The following is a 23970-nucleotide window of genomic DNA, read 5'->3' on the forward strand; positions in this document are numbered from 1 at the left end:
TCTCTCAATGAACATAACCCATCAATTTTACAAAATAGTAGTTGCACTGGATACTGAGCTCAACAAGGAGATGTTAGGATTGATTGGTCAACGTGGTCAAAGAGGCGAGAGCGAGCTAGAGGGAGAGGGAGAGCTTGGGACCCAGGCAACTGAAGGTGAGGCTATTGACGATGGGGCGAATGGAGATGCTCAGGATTCCAGAATTCAAGGAGCAAAGATGTCGCGGACATGTTGTGGGGCTGGAGGGGATTCCAAAGTAAACCCCCGATGGTACAACACTTGTCTGCTGGCACAAGTGGAGGTGCACCTAGTAGCCCCTGGAAATCCCGTTAGCCTGTGGTGTATTCTGAACAGGGTGTGCAGATCCAGTCGGGGCTGGAGATGGGGTGTGGGGTGGAAGGGGTGGGGGGCGTTATTTGAGTGGGGCAGATAAACTTGAGATTCACTTTGAGCAGGACAGGAGAGGAGGAAAATTGAGATGAGGGGTTCAAATGGTGAACTTAAGCTGTGATCAGTGCGTCACTATGGGCCGCAATTCTCCGACCTTCGGGATGCTCCGTTTCTTGCCGGCAGCGCGCGGCCGCGGGTTTACCGGCGGTGTGGGGTGGCTTCATTGAGAAATGCCATTGACAAAGGGTGGGAAGAGAGCAAACGGTGAACAGCCCAGAAACAGAGGGGAGGGGGGGGGCACAGGAGGACCCCGCCCCTTTGCCTTTGCAGAGCCGAGACAAACGTTCCGCGTGTTGTCACTTTTTGAATTGGTGAGCTGCCTTCTTGAACCGCTGCAGTCCATGTGGTGTAGGTACACCCGCTGTGCTGTTAGGGAACTCAACGTTGCCGGAATTATGCAATGGCCTCAGGGTGCTCGCCAAAGTGCCCAAGGTTTCAAATTTCCCAGACATACTTACGGAGGGTGACGGTATCATTGATCTTGAAGCTGCAGCGGACTTTATCCACGCTCCGTGCATGGGAAAATCCATTCCCCTTCACCACGACTTGGAATGTTTCTGGGAATGAGAAAGTACAAGTGAGAAAGGTAACCGAGTTCAACAACAAATCGAGCGCTTTGTCGGCGACAGGCATATTTATTTTTAAAACCAGTGCCAATATCTCTCAGGTCAGGACACATTGAACAAGCCTGTTTCCCTCTGGGCTTTTGTCTGCAAACAAATTATACCATCTCGACTGTGTTCTCAGCTGAGATCAGGATAACTCCGGGTATTCCGGCGATGAGCCGGCTGGAATCTTTGTGCTCAGCTCTCCATCAAATAACCACCAGACGAACCAATTTGCAATTGGCTGGTGCAATTTTCTGGCAACCCATCGCCCACCCAATAGTCTCGCGTTTGAGTGTGCGGATCCCATTTCTTCAAACATGCAAGATGGCCCGAACTGTTTTCTTCTCCAAGGCGGAGAGGTTTCAAATTCCTAATTGAAAGCAAGCCCTTGGAATTGTACGCCTTCCAAATACTGTTTTTCCTTCTCTGTTTTCAATTGACTCTTGTAACCGGTTTGATTAGCGAGAGGGGAAGAGAGTGTGGGTATGATCCAGTTCCTGACATCATGCCTGGTAATTTCACAAGAGAATAGGAAGGGAAAACAACTTCACTGGCTAACAAGGTTGGACGTTTAAAATTCATGACCCTTGCAAGTTACGGTTTCCAGTGAGGAGCTTGAGCAGAGATACTTGCCCCTGAGCCGGCCATGTATCCCGATGAAGGCACCCTGTATGAATGTGCACTGGAATCTTAACTGTGTAGTTTCTACAGCAGAGAATAAATGGCCACGACACACACCCCAGTCATTTCAGGTCAGTTTCAGCAGCTTGCTGGCTTTGTACACAATCTGATTACTGGTTGCAAAAATGGTTGGCTTCCTTCTCGTGATAGAGAAGTTCAATGAGAGGTCATCTGAATGTTGCTTTCCAAACTACAACCCCTCGCTTCTCAGGATGGTTACACTCTGGTGGAAATGCGGGACATGGGGCGGGATTCTCTAATCCCGCGTCCATGCCCGTCGTAAACGTCGTTGCCTTTCACGACGGCGTGAACGGGGCCGACCCCACGACTAATTCTGGCCCGCAAGAGGGGCCAGCACGTCACTGGAGTGGTTCACGCCGCTCCAGCTGCTGACCTGGGCGCGAACTGGGCGCCGCGAGATCCGCGCGTGCGCAGTGCCTTCCTTCAACGCGCCGGCCACGACGCAACATGGCGCAGGACTACAGGGGCCGGCGCGGAAGAAACCAGAGAGGCCGACCCGCCGATCGGTGGCCCCCCCCCCCCCACCCACAATCTCTCTCAGCAAGTTTGTGTTCAGCTCGAGCCTGCAGGGGTGAACATTCACATCCAAATGCTCTCAGCAGAGAGATCGCACACTTCCACCTCTGTAATCTCCCCTCCTTCTGAGGCTGAAAGACTCCTCCATCCCTTCATAACGCCTCCGCTGGATAACCTCAGATCCTCCGTCCATTTCACTCGTTTGTTCCTATCCTATCCCACACCAAATCCCGTTCATCTTTTCCTGCTGATTGCGGTGACCTAGATTAACTCCCAGGGCCCAAGGCATCAAACAAATGTGGCAGCACGGTAGCACCAGTGGATAGCACTGTGGATTCATAGCGCCGGGGTCACTGGTTCGATTCCCTGCCGGGTCACTGTCTGTGCGGAGTCTGCACGTTTTCCCTGTGTCTGCGTGGGTTTATCCGGGAGCTCAGGTTTCCTCCCACAGTCCAAGGATGTGCAGGTTAGGTGGATTGGCCATGATAAGTTGTCCCTTAGTGACCAAAAAGGTTAGGAGGGGTTATTGCATTACGGGCATAGGGTGGAAGTGAGGGCTTAAGTGGGTCGGTGCAGACTCGATGGGCCGAATGGCCTCCTTCTGCACTGTATGTTCTATGCACTCCTCATATTTAAATCTGCTCGTGGTCTTATTCCTCCCCTGTCGAAGTAACCTCAAAACTTGCGTCCCCCAAACGCTCCATCCCTTTTGCAATCCCCTTTGTCCCACCATTGCCGCTGTGCCTTCAGCTGCCATGGTCCCACGCCCCGGCCCTCACTTCTCTGTCCTCCTTTCAGGCTCTGTAAAATACACCTCAGACCAAGCTGGTGATCCGCCCTCCTCAAACTTCTTTCTGTGCCAGTTTGCCTTGCCACAAGTCTCGGAGATGTGTGTGCTGAAGCCACGGAAGGTACGTTCTGTTGCTGGGACCAAGGGCATGCTCAAGCTGCTGGGACCAAGGGCATGCTCAAGCTGCTGGGACCAAGGGCATGCTCAAGCTGCTGGGACCAAGGGCATGCTCAAGCTGCTGGGACCAAGGGCATGCTCAAGCTGCTGGGACCAAGGGCATGCTCAAGCTGCTGGGACCAAGGGCATGCTCAAGCTGCTGGGACCAAGGGCATGCTCAAGCTGCTGGGACCAAGGGCATGCTCAAGCTGCTGGGACCAAGGGCATGCTCAAGCTGCTGGGACCAAGGGCATGCTCAAGCTGCTGGGACCAAGGGCATGCTCAAGCTGCTGGGACCAAGGGCATGCTCGAGCTGCTGGGACCAAGGGCATGCTCAAGCTGCTGGGACCAAGGGCATGCTCGAGCTGCTGGGACCAAGGGCATGCTCAAGCTGCTGGGACCAAGGGCATGCTCGAGCTGCTGGGACCAAGGGCATGCTCAAGCTGCTGGGACCAAGGGCATGCTCAAGCTGCTGGGACCAAGGGCATGCTCAAGCTGCTGGGACCAAGGGCATGCTCAAGCTGCTGGGACCAAGGGCATGCTCAAGCTGCTGGGACCAAGGGCATGCTCGAGCTGCTGGGACCAAGGGCATGCTCGAGCTGCTGGGACCAAGGGCATGCTCAAGCTGCTGGGACCAAGGGCATGCTCAAGCTGCTGGGACCAAGGGCATGCTCAAGCTGCTGGGACCAAGGGCATGCTCAAGCTGCTGGGACCAAGGGCATGCTCAAGCTGCTGGGACCAAGGGCATGCTCAAGCTGCTGGGACCAAGGGCATGCTCAAGCTGCTGGGACCAAGGGCATGCTCAAGCTGCTGGGACCAAGGGCATGCTGATTGTTTCGAGGAGATCACAGATTCGGCTCCATCTGCTTCTCCCACGGGAGTTTTCACCAGATGTCACCTCCAGAGAGAAGGATGTCCTGTCGATATCCAGGCCAACATTCGTCTCTTGGTCAATACGGCCAAAAGGGCAGCTTAACTATTCATTCTCATTGCTTCCTGTGCGATGTTGCTATGCTCAAGCCACATGCCTACCAAGCAACAATAACTGCACTTCACAGGAACCCACTGGATACATTTTGCTTTGAGAAGTCAGAGAGATGTGATTAGGAGGTATACAAATCCAAGTCTTTTTCACCCCCCCTCCCTCTTCTGTCTGGGGCTAAAGGGATCAAGGGTTATGGGGGGAAGACGGGATCAGGGTATTGAACTTGACGATCAGCCATGATCACAATGAATGGCGGAGCAGGCTGGAAGGGCCGAATGGCCTCCTCCTGCTTCTGAAAGTTAAGGACCTTTTGAAGTGAATGTTGTGATCATATTCCATTTTTCTGGGGTAAGATTGAGCCAATCACGAACAGGGGAACATTGGGCGCCACGCAAATTGCCCCAAGAGTCCCGAGGTATGGAGAGGGAAGAGGAAAGCCAGATGTACTCTCCTGGAAGGGAGGGTGAGTGTGGGCTGGAAGATGAGGCAACATTGCAACAATCCCCGTCTCTAATATTTAATCTCTCGTGCGAACGATGGCCGCTCAGTGAGCCGCAGGGGTAGCTTGTGGTCGGCTGTGGTCACTCATCATGAAACACCATCTTTCATCTGAGAATCCTTTCTTCCCCGAATACACCATCGGTGGAGCGATTAAAATTGGGAATGCACACGTGGTGGGAACTGGAGAAACGCGGAGCTACCTTGGTGGGAGTTACAGATACGGGAAGGGGACAAGGGACCTGGAGGGACTTAGCAAGGAGGAGGAGACGTTGAAAACTGAAACGGTTTCTGAGATTAGCAAACAGTGGGCTGATGGGTGAGCAGGTTTGGTTGCAAGATCGAATACAGTCAGCTCAGATAAAGGACAAACAAATTGTTTGAAAGCCACAATGGAAACACAAGGGACGCTATCTGTCTCTCCACAGGGAAGGAGCTGGGAGAGGCATTCACTTCATCAACATTCAGAATGCTGCATTAAGTTCCAAACTTCGAAAGAAAAATGCTCGTTATTGCCAGAAGTTCACTGCCATTGGCATGTTTTCCAATTAATCCCAGTTGGAAAGATTCCATTTGATACAACACCAGGGAATGAATCCATCCCAGGCAATGCTTCAACACCATGACAGTTTGGCTACATTGATGACCAAGGTTGTGTCAATGAATGAAGGTTCACAGGGAGGGAGGTGCGCCTGGCCATTCTTCTCAGAATACACAGATAAGAACATAAGAACTAGGAGCAGGAGTCGGCCATCTGGCCCCTCGAGCCTGCTCCACCATTCAATGAGATCATGGCTGATCTTATGTGGACTCAGCTCCACTTTCCGGCCCGAACACCATAACCCTTAATCCCTTTATTCTTCAAAATACTATCTATCTTTATCTTGAAAACATTTAATGAAGGAGCCTCTACTGCCTCACTGGGCAAGGAATTCCATAGATTCACAACCCTTTGGGTGAAGAAGTTCCTCCTAAGATCAGTCCTAAATCTACTTCCCCTTATTTTGAGGCTATGCCTCCTAGTTCTGCTTTCACCCGCCAGTGGAAACAACCTGCCCGCATCTATCCTATCTATTCCCTTCATAATTTTATATGTTTCTATAAGATCCCCCCCGCATCCTTCTAAATTCCAACCAGTACAATCCCAGCCTACTCAACCTCCCCTCGTAATCCAACCCCTTCAGCTCTGGGATTAACCTATTGAATCTCCTCTGCACACCCTCCAGTGCCAGTACGTCCTTTCTCAGGTAAGGAGACCAAAATTGAACACAATACTCCAGGTGTGGCCTCACTAACACCTTATACAATTGCAGCATAACCTCCCCAGTCTTAAACTCCATCCCTCTAGCAATGAAGGACAAAATTCCATTCGCTTTCTTAATCACCTGTTGCACCTGTAAACCAACTTTTTGCGACTCATGCACTAGCACACCCAAGTCTCTCTGAACAGCGGCATGCTTTACTATTTTGTCATTTAGATAATAATCCCTTTTGCTGTTATTCCTACCAAAATGGATAACCTCACATTTGTCAACATTGTATTCCATCTGCCAGACCCCAGCCCATTCACTTAACCTATCCAAATCCCTCTGCAGACTTCCAGTATCCTCTGCACTTTTCGCTTTACCACTCATCTTAGTGTCATCCGCAAACTTGGACACATTGCCCTTGGTCCCCAACTCCAAATCATCTCTGTAAATTGTGAACGATTGTGGGCCCAACACTGATCCCTGAGGGACACCACTAGCTACTGATTGCCAACCAGAGAAACACCCATTAATCCCCATTCCGGATATTCCAATTGTTTTGAAAGCAACATTTTACCGAGAGCCACAATCCCGCGGTAGTATCCTGCTTGAGGGCCGCCCTTGGTAAGCAGCTCTTCACCAGGTGCTGATAGAGTCTTCAGCGGATTCCTCATTTTGTTCATGTCACTCTTGGCATCTGGCTGTTGGAACAGCAAGCAAGAAGACCAACAGACGACCGGGCTCATCCAAACTGTGTGTGACCCACGTCCTTACTCGGATCAAGTCCCACTCGGCCATCGCACCTGTGCTCACTGACCTCCATTAACGCCTGGCAAAGCAATGCCTTCATCTTCAAATCCTCATTCTTGTTTACAAAGCCTTCCACAGCCTCTCCCCTCCGCCATCTCTGGAACTTCCTTCACCCCCTGAACCCTGCCAGATATTTGCGCTCCTGTAGTTCTGGCCTCTTGGGTCTCCCCGGTTGCCATCACTGCACCTACAGCTGCCTCGATTCAATCTCTGGAGTTCCCTCCCTGAAACTCTCCCCGCCTCGACCTGGTGTTCCTCTCAAGATGCTTTGACAAGCCGACCTGTCTGACCGCCTGCCGCAACATCTCCTCACGTTTCTCAGTGTCCCATCGTGTTTGGTATCTTCCACCTTTCCCAGGGGCCTCTTCACCTGCCAAGTGTGATCACCCTGCTCCCCAAGGGTGCCTTCATGTGCGGGACAGTGGAGGAAGAACGGAAAGCACTTCAGCTCCGAGAGCTCCCACTGAGCCTCACAAACAGCCATTGTCCATGTGAGCCTGGATGATTGGCACGAGATAACCTCACGGTCGAGCTTGCTTCCACCAAACAGTCCAACGTCCATCGACGTATGCTCACAGCGACAGCACCAAGTTTAGCTCATTCCCGCTCTCGCCACCCGGAGGGATGCCCAGCAACTCTGCGTGGGTACTGAAGACACAACGTTGTTGGTGGACCCGAGCATCACAATTCTGAAAAGAGCGACTGAATCACGGAACGGGCCAATCAGAGTCGGTGCTTGTTCTTTCTCAGAGCTATCCATCCGGTCCCACTTTCCCCGCAGCTCCACCTGGAGGAATTTGAAAGCCGCAGACCTTATCTTCACGTGGAGATAAACCCTGTGACTGATTCCGCAGACTGAATGTGGCGACAGGGGTCAGGACCACGGGTTCCGTGAAACGCTCCCTGCCAATCCCCGGGAACAATGGGCCTATCTGATGGGGTGAGAATTGGGAAGACTCCCAGGCTGAAGGCTGGCCTGGATTGAGTGACCCTGGATAAAAGGATAACATTCAGCGTGCTTGCCGTTGGCCTCCAGTACTCACCTCCAGCACAGATGCTCGAGGGCTCAGCTGCTAGGATCTCGATGCAGGATTTCTTCAGGATCTGTCCATCGGGGAGAAAGAAGGAACAATGAGCAATCTTGCAATGCTTTCCACTCTGCAGCCAGAGCCGGGGAGGTACAATTACTCCTAAACATTAACATGTGTGCGGGTCTGATGACTGAAAGACAAAAAGAATAATGGGCGCGATTCTCCCAGAGAGGGAGAAATCGTAAGGCTGGCGTCAAATCCGGGCGGGTTTGACGCCAGCCCCCCCCTTCCTGACCGGGAACCGATTCTGGTCCCCGGTCGGGGCTAGCAGCCCGACGCCGTGAGCTCCGGCATCACGGGCTTAACGAATTTCGTTAAGCCCGCTTGCCAGAGTTAGCGCCGGCTGACGCATCATATGACGTCAGCCGCGCATGCGCGGATTGGAAGACTCCAACCCGCGCATACGCGGATGACGTCATCGCGCATTTGCGCGAAACCCGTGCATGCGCGGGCCGGGATGCCCCTCAGCCGCCCCGCGTATTGATACTGCGGGGCGGCGCAAGGACAAATAGTGCGCGGGCATCGGGCCCGCTGCCCGCGATCGGTACCCACCGATCGCGGGCCCATGGCACCATTGGCACGGCCGTGGTACTGCCGTGCCAATCGGTGCCATGGTTTTAAAGATCGAGAGTTTACGGCCGTTTTTACGAACGGCCAGACCAGGTGTGTTTGCCGTTCGTAAAAACAGCCGTAAAGGGCTGGGAAGTCGGCCCATCCATCAGCTGAGAATCGCTGCCGGCCGTAAATAAACGGCGGCAGCGATTCGTATCGGGAGTCGGGCGTGGGGGGGGGGGAGAATAGCGGGAGGGCGTCGGAACAGCGTGGCCGTAAAATTTTACGAGCCACGCTATTCTCCGCACCGTCGGGAGTGCGGAGAATCGCGCCCAATAATTGCGCTTACTTTGAAAAGGAAGATGTGATCCCTCGGGAATGACAGAGTCCCAAAACGTTCCGAGTCGGGGAAAGAAAAGCAGCGCAAATTGCAAACCATCAGTGAGCCAGGTGGGTTTTTGCAACAAAAGTGTTTTTTTTTTAATGCAATGGGTTTATGCCTCACAGACAGTGGGTGCCAGATTCCCAGGCCCTTCTCTGGGGAAATGCTTTCCCCTCAACTCTCCTCTCATCCTTCCATCAATGATTTTAAATCGATTGCCCCTGGATACTATCCCCATTGCTCGGTCCATCCTATCCATGCTGTGCAGGCACCTAATCATTTTATAGACCTCGGTTAAATCTTCCGTCAGCCTCCTCGGTTCCAAATTAGACAAACCCAACCTCCCCTGCTGGCCAAAATTCTCCAGACCTCAATTCTCTGAAGGTTAACGTGCAGGTTCAGTCGGCAGTGAGGAAGGCAAGTGCAATGATAGCATTCATGTCGAGAGGGCTAGGATACAAGACCAGGGATGAATAGGTTAAGGGCCCACGGTGTTGAGGGTAAGATCCTGGCATGGAGAGGGGATTGGCTGACTGGCAGAAGGCAGAGAGAGGGCATAAAGGGGTCTTTTTCAGGATGGCAGCCGGTGACTAGTGGTGTGCCTCAGGGGTCTGTGCTGGGACCACAGCCATTCACAATATACATTAATGATCTGGAAGAAGGAACTGAAGGCACTGTTGCGAAGTTTGCAGATGATACAAAGATCTGTAGAGGGACAGGTAGTAGTGAGGAAGCAAGGGGGCTGCAGAAGGATTTGGACAGGCTAGGAGAGTGGGCAATGAAGTGGCAGATGGAATACAATGTGGAAAAGTGTGAGGTTATGCACTTTGGAAGGAGAAATAGAGGCACAGACTGTTTTCTAAATTGGGAAATGCTTCGGAAATCAGAAGCTCAAAGGGACTTGGGATTCCTTGTTCATGATTCTCTTAAGGTTAACGTGCAGGTTCAGTTGGCAGTTAGGAAGGCAAATGCAATGTTAGCATTCATGTCAAGAGGGCTAGAATACAAGACCAGGAATGTACTTCTGAGGCTGCATAAGGCTCTGGTCAGACCCCATTTGGAGTATTGTGAGCAGTTTTGGGCCCCGTATCTAAGGAAGGATGCGCTGGCCTTGGAAAGGGTCCAGAGGAGGTTCACAAGAATGATCCCTGGAATGAAGAGCTTGTCGTATGAGGAACGGTTTAGGACTCTGGGTCTGTACTCGTTGGAGTTTATTAGGATGAGGGGCGATCTTATTGAAATCACAGGATACTGAGAGGCCGAGATAGAGTGGACATGGAGAGGATGTTTCCACGTGCAGGAAAAACTAGAACCCAAGGGGACAGCCTCAGACTGAAAGGACGATCCTTTAAAACTGAGATTCGGGCGGCAAGGTGGCGCAGTGGTTAGCACTGCTGCCTGATGGCGCAGAGAACCCGGGGTTCGATCCCGGCCCCGGGTCACTGTCCGTGTGGAGTCTGCAAATTCTCCCCGTGTCTCCATGGGCCTGACCACCACAAACTCAAAGATGTGCAGGGTAGGGGCCTCACGGTAGCATGGTGGTTAGCATCAATGCTTCACAGCTCCAGAGTCCCAGGTTCGATTCCCGGCTGGGTCACTGTCTGTGTGGAGTCTGCAAGTCCTCCCCGTGTGTGCGTGGGTTTCCTCCGGGTGCTCCGGTTTCCTCCCACAGTCCAAAGATGTGCGGGTTAGGTGGATTGGCCATGCTAAATTGCCCGTAGTGTAAGGTTAATGGGGGGATTGTTGGGTTACGGGTATACGGGTTACGTGGGTTTAAGTAGGGTGATCATTGCTCGGCACAACATCGAGGGCCGAAGGGCCTGTTCTGTGCTGTACTGTTCTATGTAGGTGGACTGGCCATGCTAAATTGCCCCTTAATTGGAGAAAAAGAATTGGGTACTCTAAATTTAAACAAAAAAACAGAGATGAGGAGGAATTCCTTCAGCCAGAGAATCTGTGGAACTCTTTGCCGCAAAAGGCTGTGGAGGCCAAATCACTGAGTGTCTTTAAGACAGAGATAGATAGGTTCTTGATTAATAAGGGGGTCGGGGGTTATGGGGAGAAGGCAGGAGACAACGCTGTACTGGACCTGCGCCACCTTCACTAAGAAATAGTATTCCTCCAGTACATGGAGCACAGAATATCCATCTCAATGTCTTCCGACGCTCAGAAGGCATTTCAAGTCAGACTCGCTCAATTTTGAATGTGGGTGACAATCAGGAGGGAAGTCCTGATTTTTCCTGACGGCTGTGCTGGCATTCCAGTTACCGACTGTACCACTGGGAGCATTGCTGCTGCACTACACTCTGGGTGGGATTCTCCCGCAATCGGCGGGGCGGCCGTACCGGCGGCAAACAGTGGCGTGAACCACTCCGGCGTCAGGCCGCCCAGAAGGTGCGGAATCCTCCGAGGGCTAGGCAGGCGCCACGCCAACCGGTGCCGAAGGGCCTCCGCTGGCCGGCACGAGTTGGCGCATGCACAGGGGCGCCAGCATGTTCTGGTGCATGCGCAGAACCGCTGGCATGATTCCCGCGCACGCGCAGAGCGTTTCTTCTCCTCGCCGGCCATACACAGGCCAGCGCAGAGGGAAAGAGCGCCCCCACGGACAGGCCCACCCGCAGATCGGTGGGCCCCGATCGCGGGCCAGGCCACCTTGGGGGACCACCCCGGGGCCAGATCCCCCCCCCCCCCTCCCCACCCCGAGGACTCCGCAAGCCGCCCTCAAAGCCAGGTCCCTCCGGTATGGGCCCTGTCTAATCCATGCCGGCAGGACTGGCCGAAAATGGGAGGCCGCTCGGCCCAACGGGGCCCGGAGAATGGCCGGGGAGGGGGGGGGGGGGGGGGCACTGCCGACAGCCCCCGACCGGCGGGGTGCGATCCCCGCCCCCACCCAAAAACCGGCCCCCGGAGAATTCATCAGCTGGCATCGGAGCGGCGGGGTGGGATTCACGGCCCCCCCCGGCGATTCTCCGACCCTGCGCGTGCGCGGGGGGGGGGGGGGGGGGGGGGGGGGGGGAGTCAGAGTATCCCGCCCCCTGTGTCTACTTTCACAGTGACAAACTGTGCGACGTCTCAGATAAAAGCAAATTACTGCGGATGCCGGAATCGGAAAGAAAGCCAGAAGATGCTGGACAATCTCAGCAGGTCTGGCAGCCTCTGCGGAGGGGGAGAGAAAGAGAAGGGAGCGAGCGTTTGGAGTCCGGATGACTCTTTGTCAAAGCAAACATGGGCAGCACGGGAGCACAGTGGGTAGCACTGTTGCTTCACAGCGCCAGGGTCCCAGGTTCGATTCCCGGCTTGGGTCACTGTCTGTGCGGAGTCTGCACATTCTCCCCGTGTCTGCGTGGGGTTCCTCCGGGTGCTCCGGTTTCCTCCCACAAGCCCCGAAAGACGTGCTGTCAGGTGAATTGGACATTCTGAATTCTCCCTCTGTGTACCCGAACAGGCGCCGGAATGTGGCGACTAGGGGCTTTTCACAGTAACTTCATTGCAGTGTAAATGCAAGCCTACTTGTGACAATAGAGATAAAGATTATTATTAAACGCAGACCGCAGAGTTTTCCAAGAATTGTTCCAGTAACTGGTCAGCATCGTTTCTGCCCCTGTTAGAATCGGGAAAAACACTGCAGAATTCAGCTTGAGTGCTTAAACCGAAACCTGCTCTGGACACTTGACTTCAGCTGCATAGTGTACAAACACCGCAGTCTGCCTCTTTGTCACCCCCTCATCTGTCAGCTTCGCCCTTGCTGTTTGCTGCCTTTTGCCAATGTGCGTCGACTCTGACTCGTGTGCCTGAGTGACAGGAACGCCAAGCCCTGGGTGCCAAGTCCTCATAGTTTCCAGCTCTCTCTCTCTCAGCGCTGACTGCAGACCAGCTCAGATCGGGGCCCAGCACCTCAACCACTTAACTCGAAGCAGCTGCCTGCAAACGCCTGCCGTCAATCAGGACAATTAACAGCCACGTCGGGGGCCGTACTCACTGAGTCGATGATGCCCTGGAGAGCCTCGAAGCCATCGTTTACCGGGAACACGTGATCCTTGCTGTCTGCAATCCGTGCCAACTGCAGGGAAAAGGGAAAGGAAGGAAAGTAGCGGGGGGTGGGGGGGGGGGAGAGAGAGGGAGAAAACAAAAAAAATAACCTTAATATTCCGGCGGGGAGGGAGAAAACATTCTTTTCCAACAACGTGGAACTCACGAAAGTTTGCTGAAAAAAAGAGGCAAAAGTAAAAATCAGTTCCAAATTATTCTTTTCTCATCAGGAACCATCAAACTTTGATTCCTTTATACAATACCTAACTCGGTAAGAAATGGAGAAAATGAATTAATTTTGTCATGGCTTAAATCCCTGCTCTGGGTAAAAGGATGGCACCGAGTCGCCATTGAACACGGTCACTGAAAGCTGTCTATAATGTTGCACAGTAAGAAGTCTGACAACACCAGGGTAAAGTCTAACAGGTTTGTTTCAAATCACTAGCTTTCGGAGCACTGCTCCTTCCTCAGGTGAATGAAGAAGAAGATTCCAGAAACATAGATACAGACAAAGTCAAAGATGCAAGACGATACTTTGAATGCGAGCATCTTTGACTTTGTCTATAAAGAGAGACAGAGAGAAAGAAAGAGAGAGAGAGAGAAAGAGAGAGACCGACACAGAGAGAAAGACAGAGAGAGACAGAGAGAGAGAGAAAACAAGAGAGACAGAGAGAGCGAGACAGAGAGAGAAAACAAGAGAGACAGAGCGAGCGAGACAGAGAGAGAAAAAAAGAGAGAAAGAGAGACAGAGAGAGAGACAGAGCGAGAGATACAGGCAGAGACAGAGAGACAGACAGAGAGAGAGAGACAGACAGAGACAGACAGAGAGACAGAGACAGACAGACAGAGACAGACAGGGAGGCAGACAGACAGACAGACAGGCAGAGAGGCAGAGAGGCAGAGACAGACAGACAGACAGACAGACAGACAGGCAGAGACAGACAGACAGACAGACAGACAGAGAGACAGAGACAGACAGACAGACAGACAGACAGAGAGGCAGACAGACAGACAGAGAGACAGAGACAGACAGACAGAGAGGCAGACAGAGAGACACAGACAGGCAGACAGAGAGACAGACAGAGAGGCAGACAGAGAGGCAGACAGAGAGGCAGACAGAGAGGCAGAGGCAGACAGAGAGGCAGAGACAGACAGACAGACAGAGAGGCAGGCAGAGGCAGACAGAGAGGCAGACAGAGAGGCAGAGACAGACAGACAGAGAGGCAGACATAGACAGAACAGGCCTCCAGCCAGCAGCTGGGCAGCAGAACCAGCCTGAATAAGCCTGGTGTGTGATTATATTGAGGAGCGAAGACCCTGATTAGGACGGAGAATTGGGGCATCGGTGGTGACTGTTCTCTCCAAACAGTCTCTTTCTTCGAGTTACACTTTCCTTGACAGTTTATACAGATTTGATACCAGTGGAATAAACAAACCTTCATGCAGTCCATGTGCTTAAATCCCGTTTTACACCTATACCCTGCCCAGCCCAGGTGCCACGTGTAGCAGGAAGCCAAGTACTGTAATGCAATAGGTGGTCAGGGTTCTCTCTACCCTCCCTCCAACTCCAGCAGCAGATCTTCCCGTTCGTGCTAACCATCGGGCGGCTGATAAAAACGTCGCTATCCACCGAGTGGCAAATGGCTGAGGCCCGTCAGCTGTGAAGGGATTCAGGAATTGCATTTGGCTTGAAATGAAGTCACGGTTCCCATTATTGCAGAGTGCGAGGCAGTGGCCAAGGGGTTGATGTGAGGCCACGCCCCTGGGCGTTCTGAGCAAACCCAGAAGCCTCTCTGTCTGTCTGTCTGTCTCTGCCTCTCTGTCTGTCTGTCTTTCTCTCTCTCTGTCTCTCTGTCTCTCTCTCTGTCTCTGTCTCTCTCTCTCTTTCTCTGTCTCTCTCTCTCTGTGTCTCTCTCTGTCTCTCTCTTTTCCTCTGTCTCTCTCTCTCTCTCTCTCAGCGACCTCAGAACAGGATCAAAAAGTCCCATGGAGTGAACCGTTACATTTCCCAATCCGTGCAAAGCTCGGAAATCAGTCAATGAGCAAACAAGGAGTCTGGGAGACGCGGGTGGCTTTAGACACAACGAGCTCAGTCCACCCACTGCTCGCATCTCAGGACGCCGTCACCACTGTCAAATCCGATTACTTCTTCCCAAGTGTCATGTGAGAGTACCTTTAAGAAATGGATGTTTATAAATGGGTGTGTCTATAAATATCTGTAGTGAGAGTACCTTTAAGAAATGGGTGTTTATTATTGCAGTGATGTCAGAGAGTGGGTGGAGCTGGGCTGTCTGTCAGCTTTTTACTTTTGTTTTAGGCTGTTTGCTGCAGGGTGTGTTTTAGTTTCGTTTTCAGAGCTGGATAGCTGCAGTCACAACCAGAAGGTGTAATAGAGTCTCTCTCTGTAATCTGAAGACTGTAAATCGATCCCGGTGATTTAAAACTAATAACTGCTCTCAGTAGTGACTTTAACCTGATGTGCTTCTGTTAAAGGTTTTGTTTTTTAACTCTTATGGATGTTAAAAGGAAAGATTAAAGGATTACTGAGTGTTGTAGTCTTTGGGGGTTGTATTTGAATTGATGGTTGCTCAGATGTTCACTGTATGTTTTAAAAAGGTTAACTTGAGTTCATAGAATAAACATTGTTTTGCTTTAAAAAATACTTTTCCATTTCTGCTGTACCACACCTGTAGAGTGGGCCGTGTGCTCCCCATACCACAATCTATTAAAAGTTGTGGGTCAGGTGAACTCCATGATACACTTTGGGGTTCTCTAAACCCTGGCCCATAACACAAGCAAGAATGTATTAGTTCTGAAATGGAACTGAAATCCACTGTGCCACCTGACCGCCCTTTCCTGACCTACCACGTCGCTACATCGACCAGCCAGCGTCCGGCTCCAAGAGTAACACAGCCACTGAGTGCGGCATCAACCCACTTTTGGCAAGAGTTACTGCACAGCTTCCAGGAAGGGAAATTCTGGCTCCCGTTTGCCCAGCCTTGGCTTGACGGACGTGAAAGCTTGCGCCTTGGCTCAAATCGGCACTCTCCTGATCTGTGGTTCAGTGCAGGAGCGGTTCAGCGCACCTTGAACAGCCTTTGCTCACGTCTAACAAACGTTTCTGCGCAAATGTGATGAAAACGTATTGGCTGAACGAAAACCCTTGGCTGCCATGTCGATTGGAAGGCGGCAGTAAAGGTTTTGCGATGATGGGCTTTTCATTTCGTGGATTGGACCAGTCGTGCCTTGGCCTGCGCAGGTGATCAGCCATCGTGGAGTTCGTGCGATGTCCCATTGCCTCGGGAACCTTGCCCGTGTGGCTGTGGACGAAGACCACAGGAAGATTTGGGACACAGTCAGCAATGCCAGCACCCTCGGCCTCCCCTGATGAGCTGCTCCAACATCACAAAACTGCGGAGGTGATTTCCTTGAAAAATTCCGACTCTGCGAACAATGAGGGTGCATCTTCCGCCCGCGATGCTTTCAATTCAGCAGCAGGCTTTAACTTTGGCCAAGTTTAATTTCCCTTGGATTTCAAGGAATCATTGGAATGCTTGCTGCTGAGCGGGACACCTCATTTTCCCGACTGCTTTCCAAATGATCGACTAAAAGAAAATACAGGTCGCCAGTATGCTCCTTGGGAATGTCTGATGCCAAACCCAGAGCTTTTTGGGGAGCAGGTTCCAAATCCAGATTCCAATCGCGAATGGGCTGTCGGTCGCTATTTTAAAAAACACACAGGTTTCAGCGCAGATTTCTTTGAAGGGAGAGGGTGAGTTTACACAGTAGGATCAAGCAAAGCAAGGGCCTTATTTTGTTCCAGGTGATTTTTGTTATGAGGCACAAAGGAAAAAGTGTGACCTTGCTGGGGTTTAGCAACACCACAGTGTTTCTTAGAATTTACAGTGCAGAAGGAGGCCATTCGGCCCATTGAGTCTGCACTAGCTCTTGGAAAGAGCACCCTACCCAAGGTCAACACCTCCACCCCATCCCCATAACCCAGTAACCCCACCCAACACTAAGGGCAATTTGTGGACACTAAGGGCAATTTATCATGGCCAATCCACCTAACCTGCACATCTTTGGACTGTGGGAGGAAACCGGAGCACCCGGAGGAAACCCACGCACACACGGGGAGGGCGTGCAGACTCCGCACAGGCAGTGACCCAAGCCGGAATCGAACCTGGGACTCTGGAGCTGTGAAGCAATTGTGCTATCCACAATGCCACCGTGCTGCGGAATAACAGCGAGGCGACGTCAGTTTTCAAACGCGATAGTGAATTCATCTCAAAAGTCATTTAATGGCTGGAAAATCACCTTGACACGTCCTGAGCTTGATGAAGGTGCTACTGCAATGAGATCCTTCTTACTCCAAGTGGAACAGTCTGTTTCAAACATTGTCTCATTCAAGTGCGATCAGGTGATCGTGACTGGAGTGTTTCTCAATCAGAGAGGCCCCAATTGAAAAGGCCACGAAGAGGTACAAACAACGGCACACAAAGGCTTTCCACAGCAGTGACAATCCCTGAGCTCAAGTCCGAACCCCAAGGAGCTAAAAGCAGAGCAGGATCGTTTGGTGACTTGACCGATGAGGTACACATGTATCAGATTAGCACAGTCGGGGAGTAAAAGCGACCACGCACCTGCGTCTCATTGAAGTCTTTCACACCGACACAGTAGATCGTGGCTCCGAGACTTCGAGAGCGGTCTGCCTGGGGAAAGAAAGAGACGGGTCCTGTGAAAATCTAAAATCGCTGAAGCGGGTATCAACAGGCTTACATCAGACGGGCTCACTATTTACCCCATTTCTGTCTGTCTGTCACAGAGCAGAATTTCAGCCGGCCTTCAAGCAGCAACTGGGTTCCGCGACCAGAAGTTATTCTCGTTCCCTCAGAGTTCTACAGATGTCCACCGCAGATTGACTCCACTGACCTCAATGAGCCCAAAATAAGATCCACTTTCAGAACACATGGAGATTTCCTTTCTCCCAAGTTTAATCCCGGCATCCTGAAACCTCTTCCTCTTCTACTTCTCCGTGCTATGTTGGAACTATGACCTATTGTGCTGCTTTCTATTCTCGGATCTAAAAACCAGGAACCAGGAAAACAAGCTCGCCCGTCAGCTGCTCCTGAATCTTATCCTGTCTCGTGTCCCAGGCATTCCAACTTTGGCGGTTTCCGAAAGAGACCTTCAGGATATTTATCCTGATGCTTCCCAGTCGGAATATCATTGCCGGGAACATTGTGTTGCCAAGAGTTGTTGCTCTTCACAGGAGCCCCTTAAACCAAGGTTGTCAAATGTTCAGGAAACATTTTTTTCTCAATCGGAAGGACACCAAACAAACCAGAAGGCACGTTGTGTCGAAAGGTGTTCGAAAGACGGACACAAGGAAAGAGGGAGGAAAAGTCCCTCATTCTTATTCATTCACTGGATGTGGGTGTCGCCTGTTGGGCCAGCATTTGTTGCCCATCCCTAACTGCCCTTGAGCAGGTGGTGGGGGAGCCGCCTTCTTGAACCGCTGGAGTCCCTGAGGTGTAGGTACACCCACTGTGCTGTTAGGGAGACAGTTCCAGCGACAGTGAAGGAACGGCCGATATATTTCCCAGTCAGGGTGGTGAGTGACTCGGAGGGGAACCTCCAGCTGGTGGGGTTCCCAGGTATCTGCTGCTCTTGTCCTTCTAGATGGTAGAGGCCGTGGGTTTGGAAGGTGCTGCCTAAGGAGCCTTGGCGAGTTGCTGCAGTGCATCCTGTAGATGGTACACACGGCTGCCACTGTGCGTCGGTGGTGGAGGGAGTGAACGTTTGTGGAAGGGGGAGCAATCAAGCGGGGCTGCTTTGTCCCTGGATGGTGTCGAGCTTTGTGAGTGTTATTGAAGCTGCGCTCATCCAGGCAAGTGGAGAGTGGTCCATCACACTCCGGACACGCTTTGGGGAATCAGGAGGTGATTTACTCACTGCAGGATACCCAGCCTCTGTGATACACTGCCTCAGACTCACTGGTTTTGCAGCTCGTTCGGCCAAGTTTCTGATTCACCTGCACAATCGAACTTTTCATCACAGAATCGTTACAGCGCACAAGGGGTCCATTCGGCCCATCGTGTCTGCACCAGTCCTGCAAATGAGCAATTCACCCAGCGCCATTCTCCTGCCTCTCCCCCCGCCCCCCCCCCCCACCACACAGCCCTGCCCATTCTTCCCTTTCAACTGACAGTCAATAGAGAGACCAAAGTACATCTCCTTGGTTTCAATACATCTCTCCAAATGAAAATGAAACCAAAACTCGGAGCCAAAAACAGCTTCCAGCTCAAAACGGAAGTAAAGAGCAGAGGCAGAGCCCAGCCCCACCCACACACTGACATCACTGCAGCCACTTGAGAAGACAAACATTTCTTAAAGTGACATTCCCGTGAAAAGGCCGTCGGCTCAAACAGGAGGGGTCAGCAGGACAAAGTTCTATCGGGGGGGGGGGGGGAGGGGGGGGGAGGGGGCGGAGGTGAGGAATGATCTGGGAGGAGGGCCTCGGAACGACACTAGTGTTCGGCAGCACGGACGGAGGGAGATATTCGCAGTCGGCCGTGAGACCGAGACATAGAACATAGAACAGTACAGCACAGAACAGGCCCTTCGGCCCTCGATGTTGTGCCGAGCAATGATCACCCTACTTAAACCCACGTAACCCGTATCCCAACAATCCCCCCATTAACCTTACACTACGGGCAATTTAGACGTCAGGCCTTAAAGGTGACCGTCGGAAGCAATCCCGTCGGGAATCTGGGAGACACTTCCTTTACCCGGTGAGTGGGATCTGCTGCGACGGGGGTCTGCGTTTAATAATAATCTTTATCAGTCTATGCGGGAATCAAATTATTATTTGATCAGGCAAGTTTAACTGTGCAGAGTTGAAACTTTCCTCTCCCACAGCCTTGTTTTGAATATCGCGCATTGTTAATTCCTTGCTCGACCCAAGTGTTCGTTTTTAAATTCCCTCCCCTTGTCCCGGCAGTGCGGAGGGGAAAGATCGCAATTCATCATCGAATCTGACACAAGGCCCTTACCTCTCGCTCAGCGTAGAAGAAGTGATTTTCCATCAGCTCGCCATCTGTCAGAGCAATGATGACACTGGCAGTCCGGTAACCTGTGTGCGTGAAATGTACTCAGTTACTTTCGGAGCTCCTCCTCAAGCAGCAAGAGAAATAACCCTGCGGTGCTGACACTGGACCTATAACCTCTCACTCTAACCCACTCAGCGGTGAATTTCGATAGATGCCTTGAAAGGGCCCAAACCTCACCCTGGAGACCAGGAGGAAGGAATTGGTAGGCTCCCGCTGAGGCGGGCAGGGGAGAGCTTTAGGTACCTGGGGGTGCAGGTGGCCAGGGACTGGGGGACTCTTCACGAGCATAACTTCACCCAGACTGGTAGATCAGATGGAGGAGGAGTTCAAGAGGTGGGACATTGTCGTTGGCGGGGAGGGTACAGTCCGTCAAAATGACGGTGCTTCCGAGGTTCTTGTTCCTCTTTCAGTGCCTGCCCATCTTTATCCCTAGGGCCTTCTTTCGGAGAGTGACTAGCAGTATTTTGAGCTTTGTTTGGGCACATGGGACTCCCGAGAGTGAGGAGGGTGTTCCTGGAGCGAGGGAGGGATTGAGGCGGGCTGGCGCTGCCCAACCTTCTGGGGTACTATTGGGCAGCCAATGTGTCAATGGTGCGTAAATGGGTGATGGAGGGGGGAGGGGCGGCATGGAAAAGAATGGAGATGGCGTCATGTAGAGGTACGAGCCTGGGTGCCATGGTAACGGCACCGTTGCCGCTCTCCCCTAAGAGGTTTACCACGAGCCCGGTGGTGGCGGCGACCCTAAGAATCTGGAGACAGTGGAGACGGCATCGGGGGGGAAACAGGGGGCTCGATGGAGGCTCCACTGGGTGGCAACCATTGGTTCATCCCGGGGAACAAGGATGGGGGATTTAGGGGGTGGCAAAGGGCGGGCATCAGCTAATTGAGGGACCTGTTTATTGGCGGGCGGTTTGCGGGCCTGGGGGAACTGGAAGATAAATTTGGCCTTCCCCAAGGGAACATGTTCAGATACTTGCAGGTAAAGGCGTTTGCTAGGCTGCAGGTAGAGGGATTCCCTCTGCTGCCGTCGCGGGGGACGATGGACAGAGTGCTTTCGGGGGTGTGGGTCTGAGAGGGGAAGGTGTCTGACATCTATAAGGTAATGCAGGAGGTGGACGAGTCGTCAGTGGAGGAGCTGAAGGCTAAATGGGAGGAGGAACTCGGGGAGCAGATAGAGGACGGGACTTGGGCGGCTGCCTTGGAGAGAGTCAACTCTTCCTCCTCATGTGCGAGGCTTAGTCTCATCCAATTTAAGGTGCTGCACCGGGCCCACATGTCCGGGACTAGGATGAGTAGGTTCTTTGGGGGTGAGGATAGGTGCACCAGATGTTCGGGGAGTCCAGCGAACCACGCCCATATGTTCTGGGCATGCCCAGCACTGGAAGAATTCTGGAAGGGGGTGGCGGGGACGGTGTTGAGGGTGGTTGGATCCAGGGTCAAACCAGGGTGGGGATTCGCGATGTTTGGAGTTGCGGTAGAGCCGGGAGAGCAGGAGGCGAAAGAGGCCGGTGTCCTGGCCTTTGCGTCCCTAGTAGCCCGGCGGAGGATCTTGCTGCAGTGGAAGGATGCGAGGCCCCCAAGTGTGGAGACCTGGATCAGTGACATGGCGGGATTTATAAAATTGGAAAGGGTCAAATTTGCCCTGAGAGGATCAATACAAGGGTTCTATAAACGATGGCAGCCTTTTCTGGACTTCCTGGCGCAAAGATAGGTATCTTGGTCAATAGCAGCAGCAACCCGGGGCGGGGGGGGGGGGGGGGGGGGGGGGGGGGTGTTCCTTACTGTAGTGTCTATTCTGTAACTTTATATTGTGTTAATTTGCATTGTTGTGCTGCTTCTCCACGGGGGAACAATACCATCGACCGCCAAGCCCCGACGCACTGATCTTCCCTCCCCGACGCACTGATCTTCCCTCCCCGACGGACTGATCTTCCCTCCCCGACGCACTGATCTTCCCTCCCCGACGCACTGATCTTCCCTCCCCGACGCACTGATCTTCCCTCCCCGACGGAGTGATCTTCCCTCCCCCACGCACTGATCTTCCCTCCCCCACGCACTGATCTTCTCTCCCCGACGCACTGATCTTCCCTCCCCGACGCACTGATCTTCCCTCCCCGACGCACTGATCTTCCCTCCCCGACCCACTGATCTTCCCTCCCCGAAGCACTGATCTTCCCTCCCCGAAGCACTGATCTTCCCTCCCCGACGCACTGATCTTCCCTCCCCGAAGCACTGATCTTCCCTCCCCGACGGACTGATCTTCCCTCCCCGAAGCACTGATCTTCCCTCCCCTACGCACTGATCTTCCCTCCCCGACGCACTGATCTTCCCTCCCCGACGCACTGATCTTCCCTCCCCGACGCACTGATCTTCCCTCCCCGACGGAGTGATCTTCCCTCCCCCACGCACTGATCTTCCCTCCCCCACGCACTGATCTTCTCTCCCCGACGCACTGATCTTCCCTCCCCGAAGCACTGATCTTCCCTCCCCGAAGCACTGATCTTCCCTCCCCGACGCACTGATCTTCCCTCCCCCACGCACTGATCTTCCCTCCCCGAAGCACTGATCTTCCCTCCCCGAAGCACTGATCTTCCCTCCCCGACGCACTGATCTTCCCTCCCCGAAGCACTGATCTTCCCTCCCCGACGCACTGATCTTCCCTCCCCGAAGCACTGATCTTCCCTCCCCGACACACTGATCTTCCCTCCCCGACGCACTGATCTTCCCTCCCCGAAGCACTGATCTTCCCTCCCCGACACACTGATCTTCCCTCCCCGAAGCACTGATCTTCCCTCCCCGACACACTGATCTTCCCTCCCCGACGCACTGATCTTCCCTCCCCGACGCACTGATCTTCCCTCCCCGACGCACTGATCTTCCCTCCCCGACACACTGATCTTCCCTCCCCGACGCACTGATCTTCCCTCCCCCGAAGCACTGATCTTCCCTCCCCGACGCACTGATCTTCCCTCCCCGAAGCACTGATCTTCCCTCCCCGACACACTGATCTTCCCTCCCCGACGCACTGATCTTCCCTCCCCGAAGCACTGATCTTCCCTCCCCGACACACTGATCTTCCCTCCCCGAAGCACTGATCTTCCCTCCCCGACACACTGATCTTCCCTCCCCGACGCACTGATCTTCCCTCCCCGACGCACTGATCTACCCTCCCCGACGCACTGATCTTCCCTCCCCGACACACTGATCTTCCCTCCCCGACGCACTGATCTTCCCTCCCCGACGCACTGATCTTCCCTCCCCGACGCACTGATCTTCCCTCCCCGACGCACTGATCTTCCCTCCCCGACGCACTGATCTTCCCTCCCCGACGCACTGATCTTCCCTCCCCGACGCACTGATCTTCCCTCCCCGACGGACTGATCTTCCCTCCCCGACGCACTGATCTTCCCTCCCCGACGCACTGATCTTCCCTCCCCGACGCACTGATCTTCCCTCCCCGACGCACTGATCTTCCCTCCCCGACACTGATCTTCCCTCCCCGACTCACTGATCTTCCCTCCCCGACGCACTGATCTTCCCTCCCGACGCACTGATCTTCCCTCCCCGACGCACTGATCTTCCCTCCCCGACGCACTGATCTTCCCTCCCCGACGCACTGATCTTCCCTCCCCGACGCACTGATCTTCCCTCCCCGACACTGATCTTCCCTCCCCGACGGACTGATCTTCCCTCCCCGACGCACTGATCTTCCCTCCCCGACACTGATCTTCCCTCCCCGACGCACTGATCTTCCCTCCCCGACACTGATCTTCCCTCCCCGACGGACTGATCTTCCCTCCCCGACGCACTGATCTTCCCTCCCCGACACTGATCTTCCCTCCCCGACGCACTGATCTTCCCTCCCCGACACTGATCTTCCCTCCCCGACGGACTGATCTTCCCTCCCCGACGCACTGATCTTCCCTCCCCGACGGACTGATCTTCCCTCCCCGACGCACTGATCTTCCCTCCCCGACACTGATCTTCCCTCCCCGACGGACTGATCTTCCCTCCCCGACGCACTGATCTTCCCTCCCCGACA

General features: G+C 53.3%; 1 protein-coding gene across 1 annotated transcript in view; it reads right to left on the reverse strand.

Moving 5' to 3' along the window:
- LOC119957482 (anthrax toxin receptor 1-like) overlaps positions 1–23970 on the reverse strand; it is a 170625-nt gene that overhangs the window by 92613 nt on the left and 54042 nt on the right. The window contains exons 6-10 of the mRNA XM_038785576.1: positions 19872–19951; positions 17460–17528; positions 12767–12847; positions 7806–7866; positions 909–1007 (exon numbers count right to left, since the gene is read on the reverse strand). Coding sequence (XP_038641504.1) covers positions 909–1007; positions 7806–7866; positions 12767–12847; positions 17460–17528; positions 19872–19951 — 390 coding nt within the window. The remainder of the gene's footprint in view (positions 1–908; positions 1008–7805; positions 7867–12766; positions 12848–17459; positions 17529–19871; positions 19952–23970) is intronic.

The sequence above is a fragment of the Scyliorhinus canicula genome, chromosome 26 (assembly GCF_902713615.1).
Source record: "Scyliorhinus canicula chromosome 26, sScyCan1.1, whole genome shotgun sequence".
Taxonomy (NCBI): Eukaryota; Metazoa; Chordata; class Chondrichthyes; order Carcharhiniformes; family Scyliorhinidae; genus Scyliorhinus; species Scyliorhinus canicula.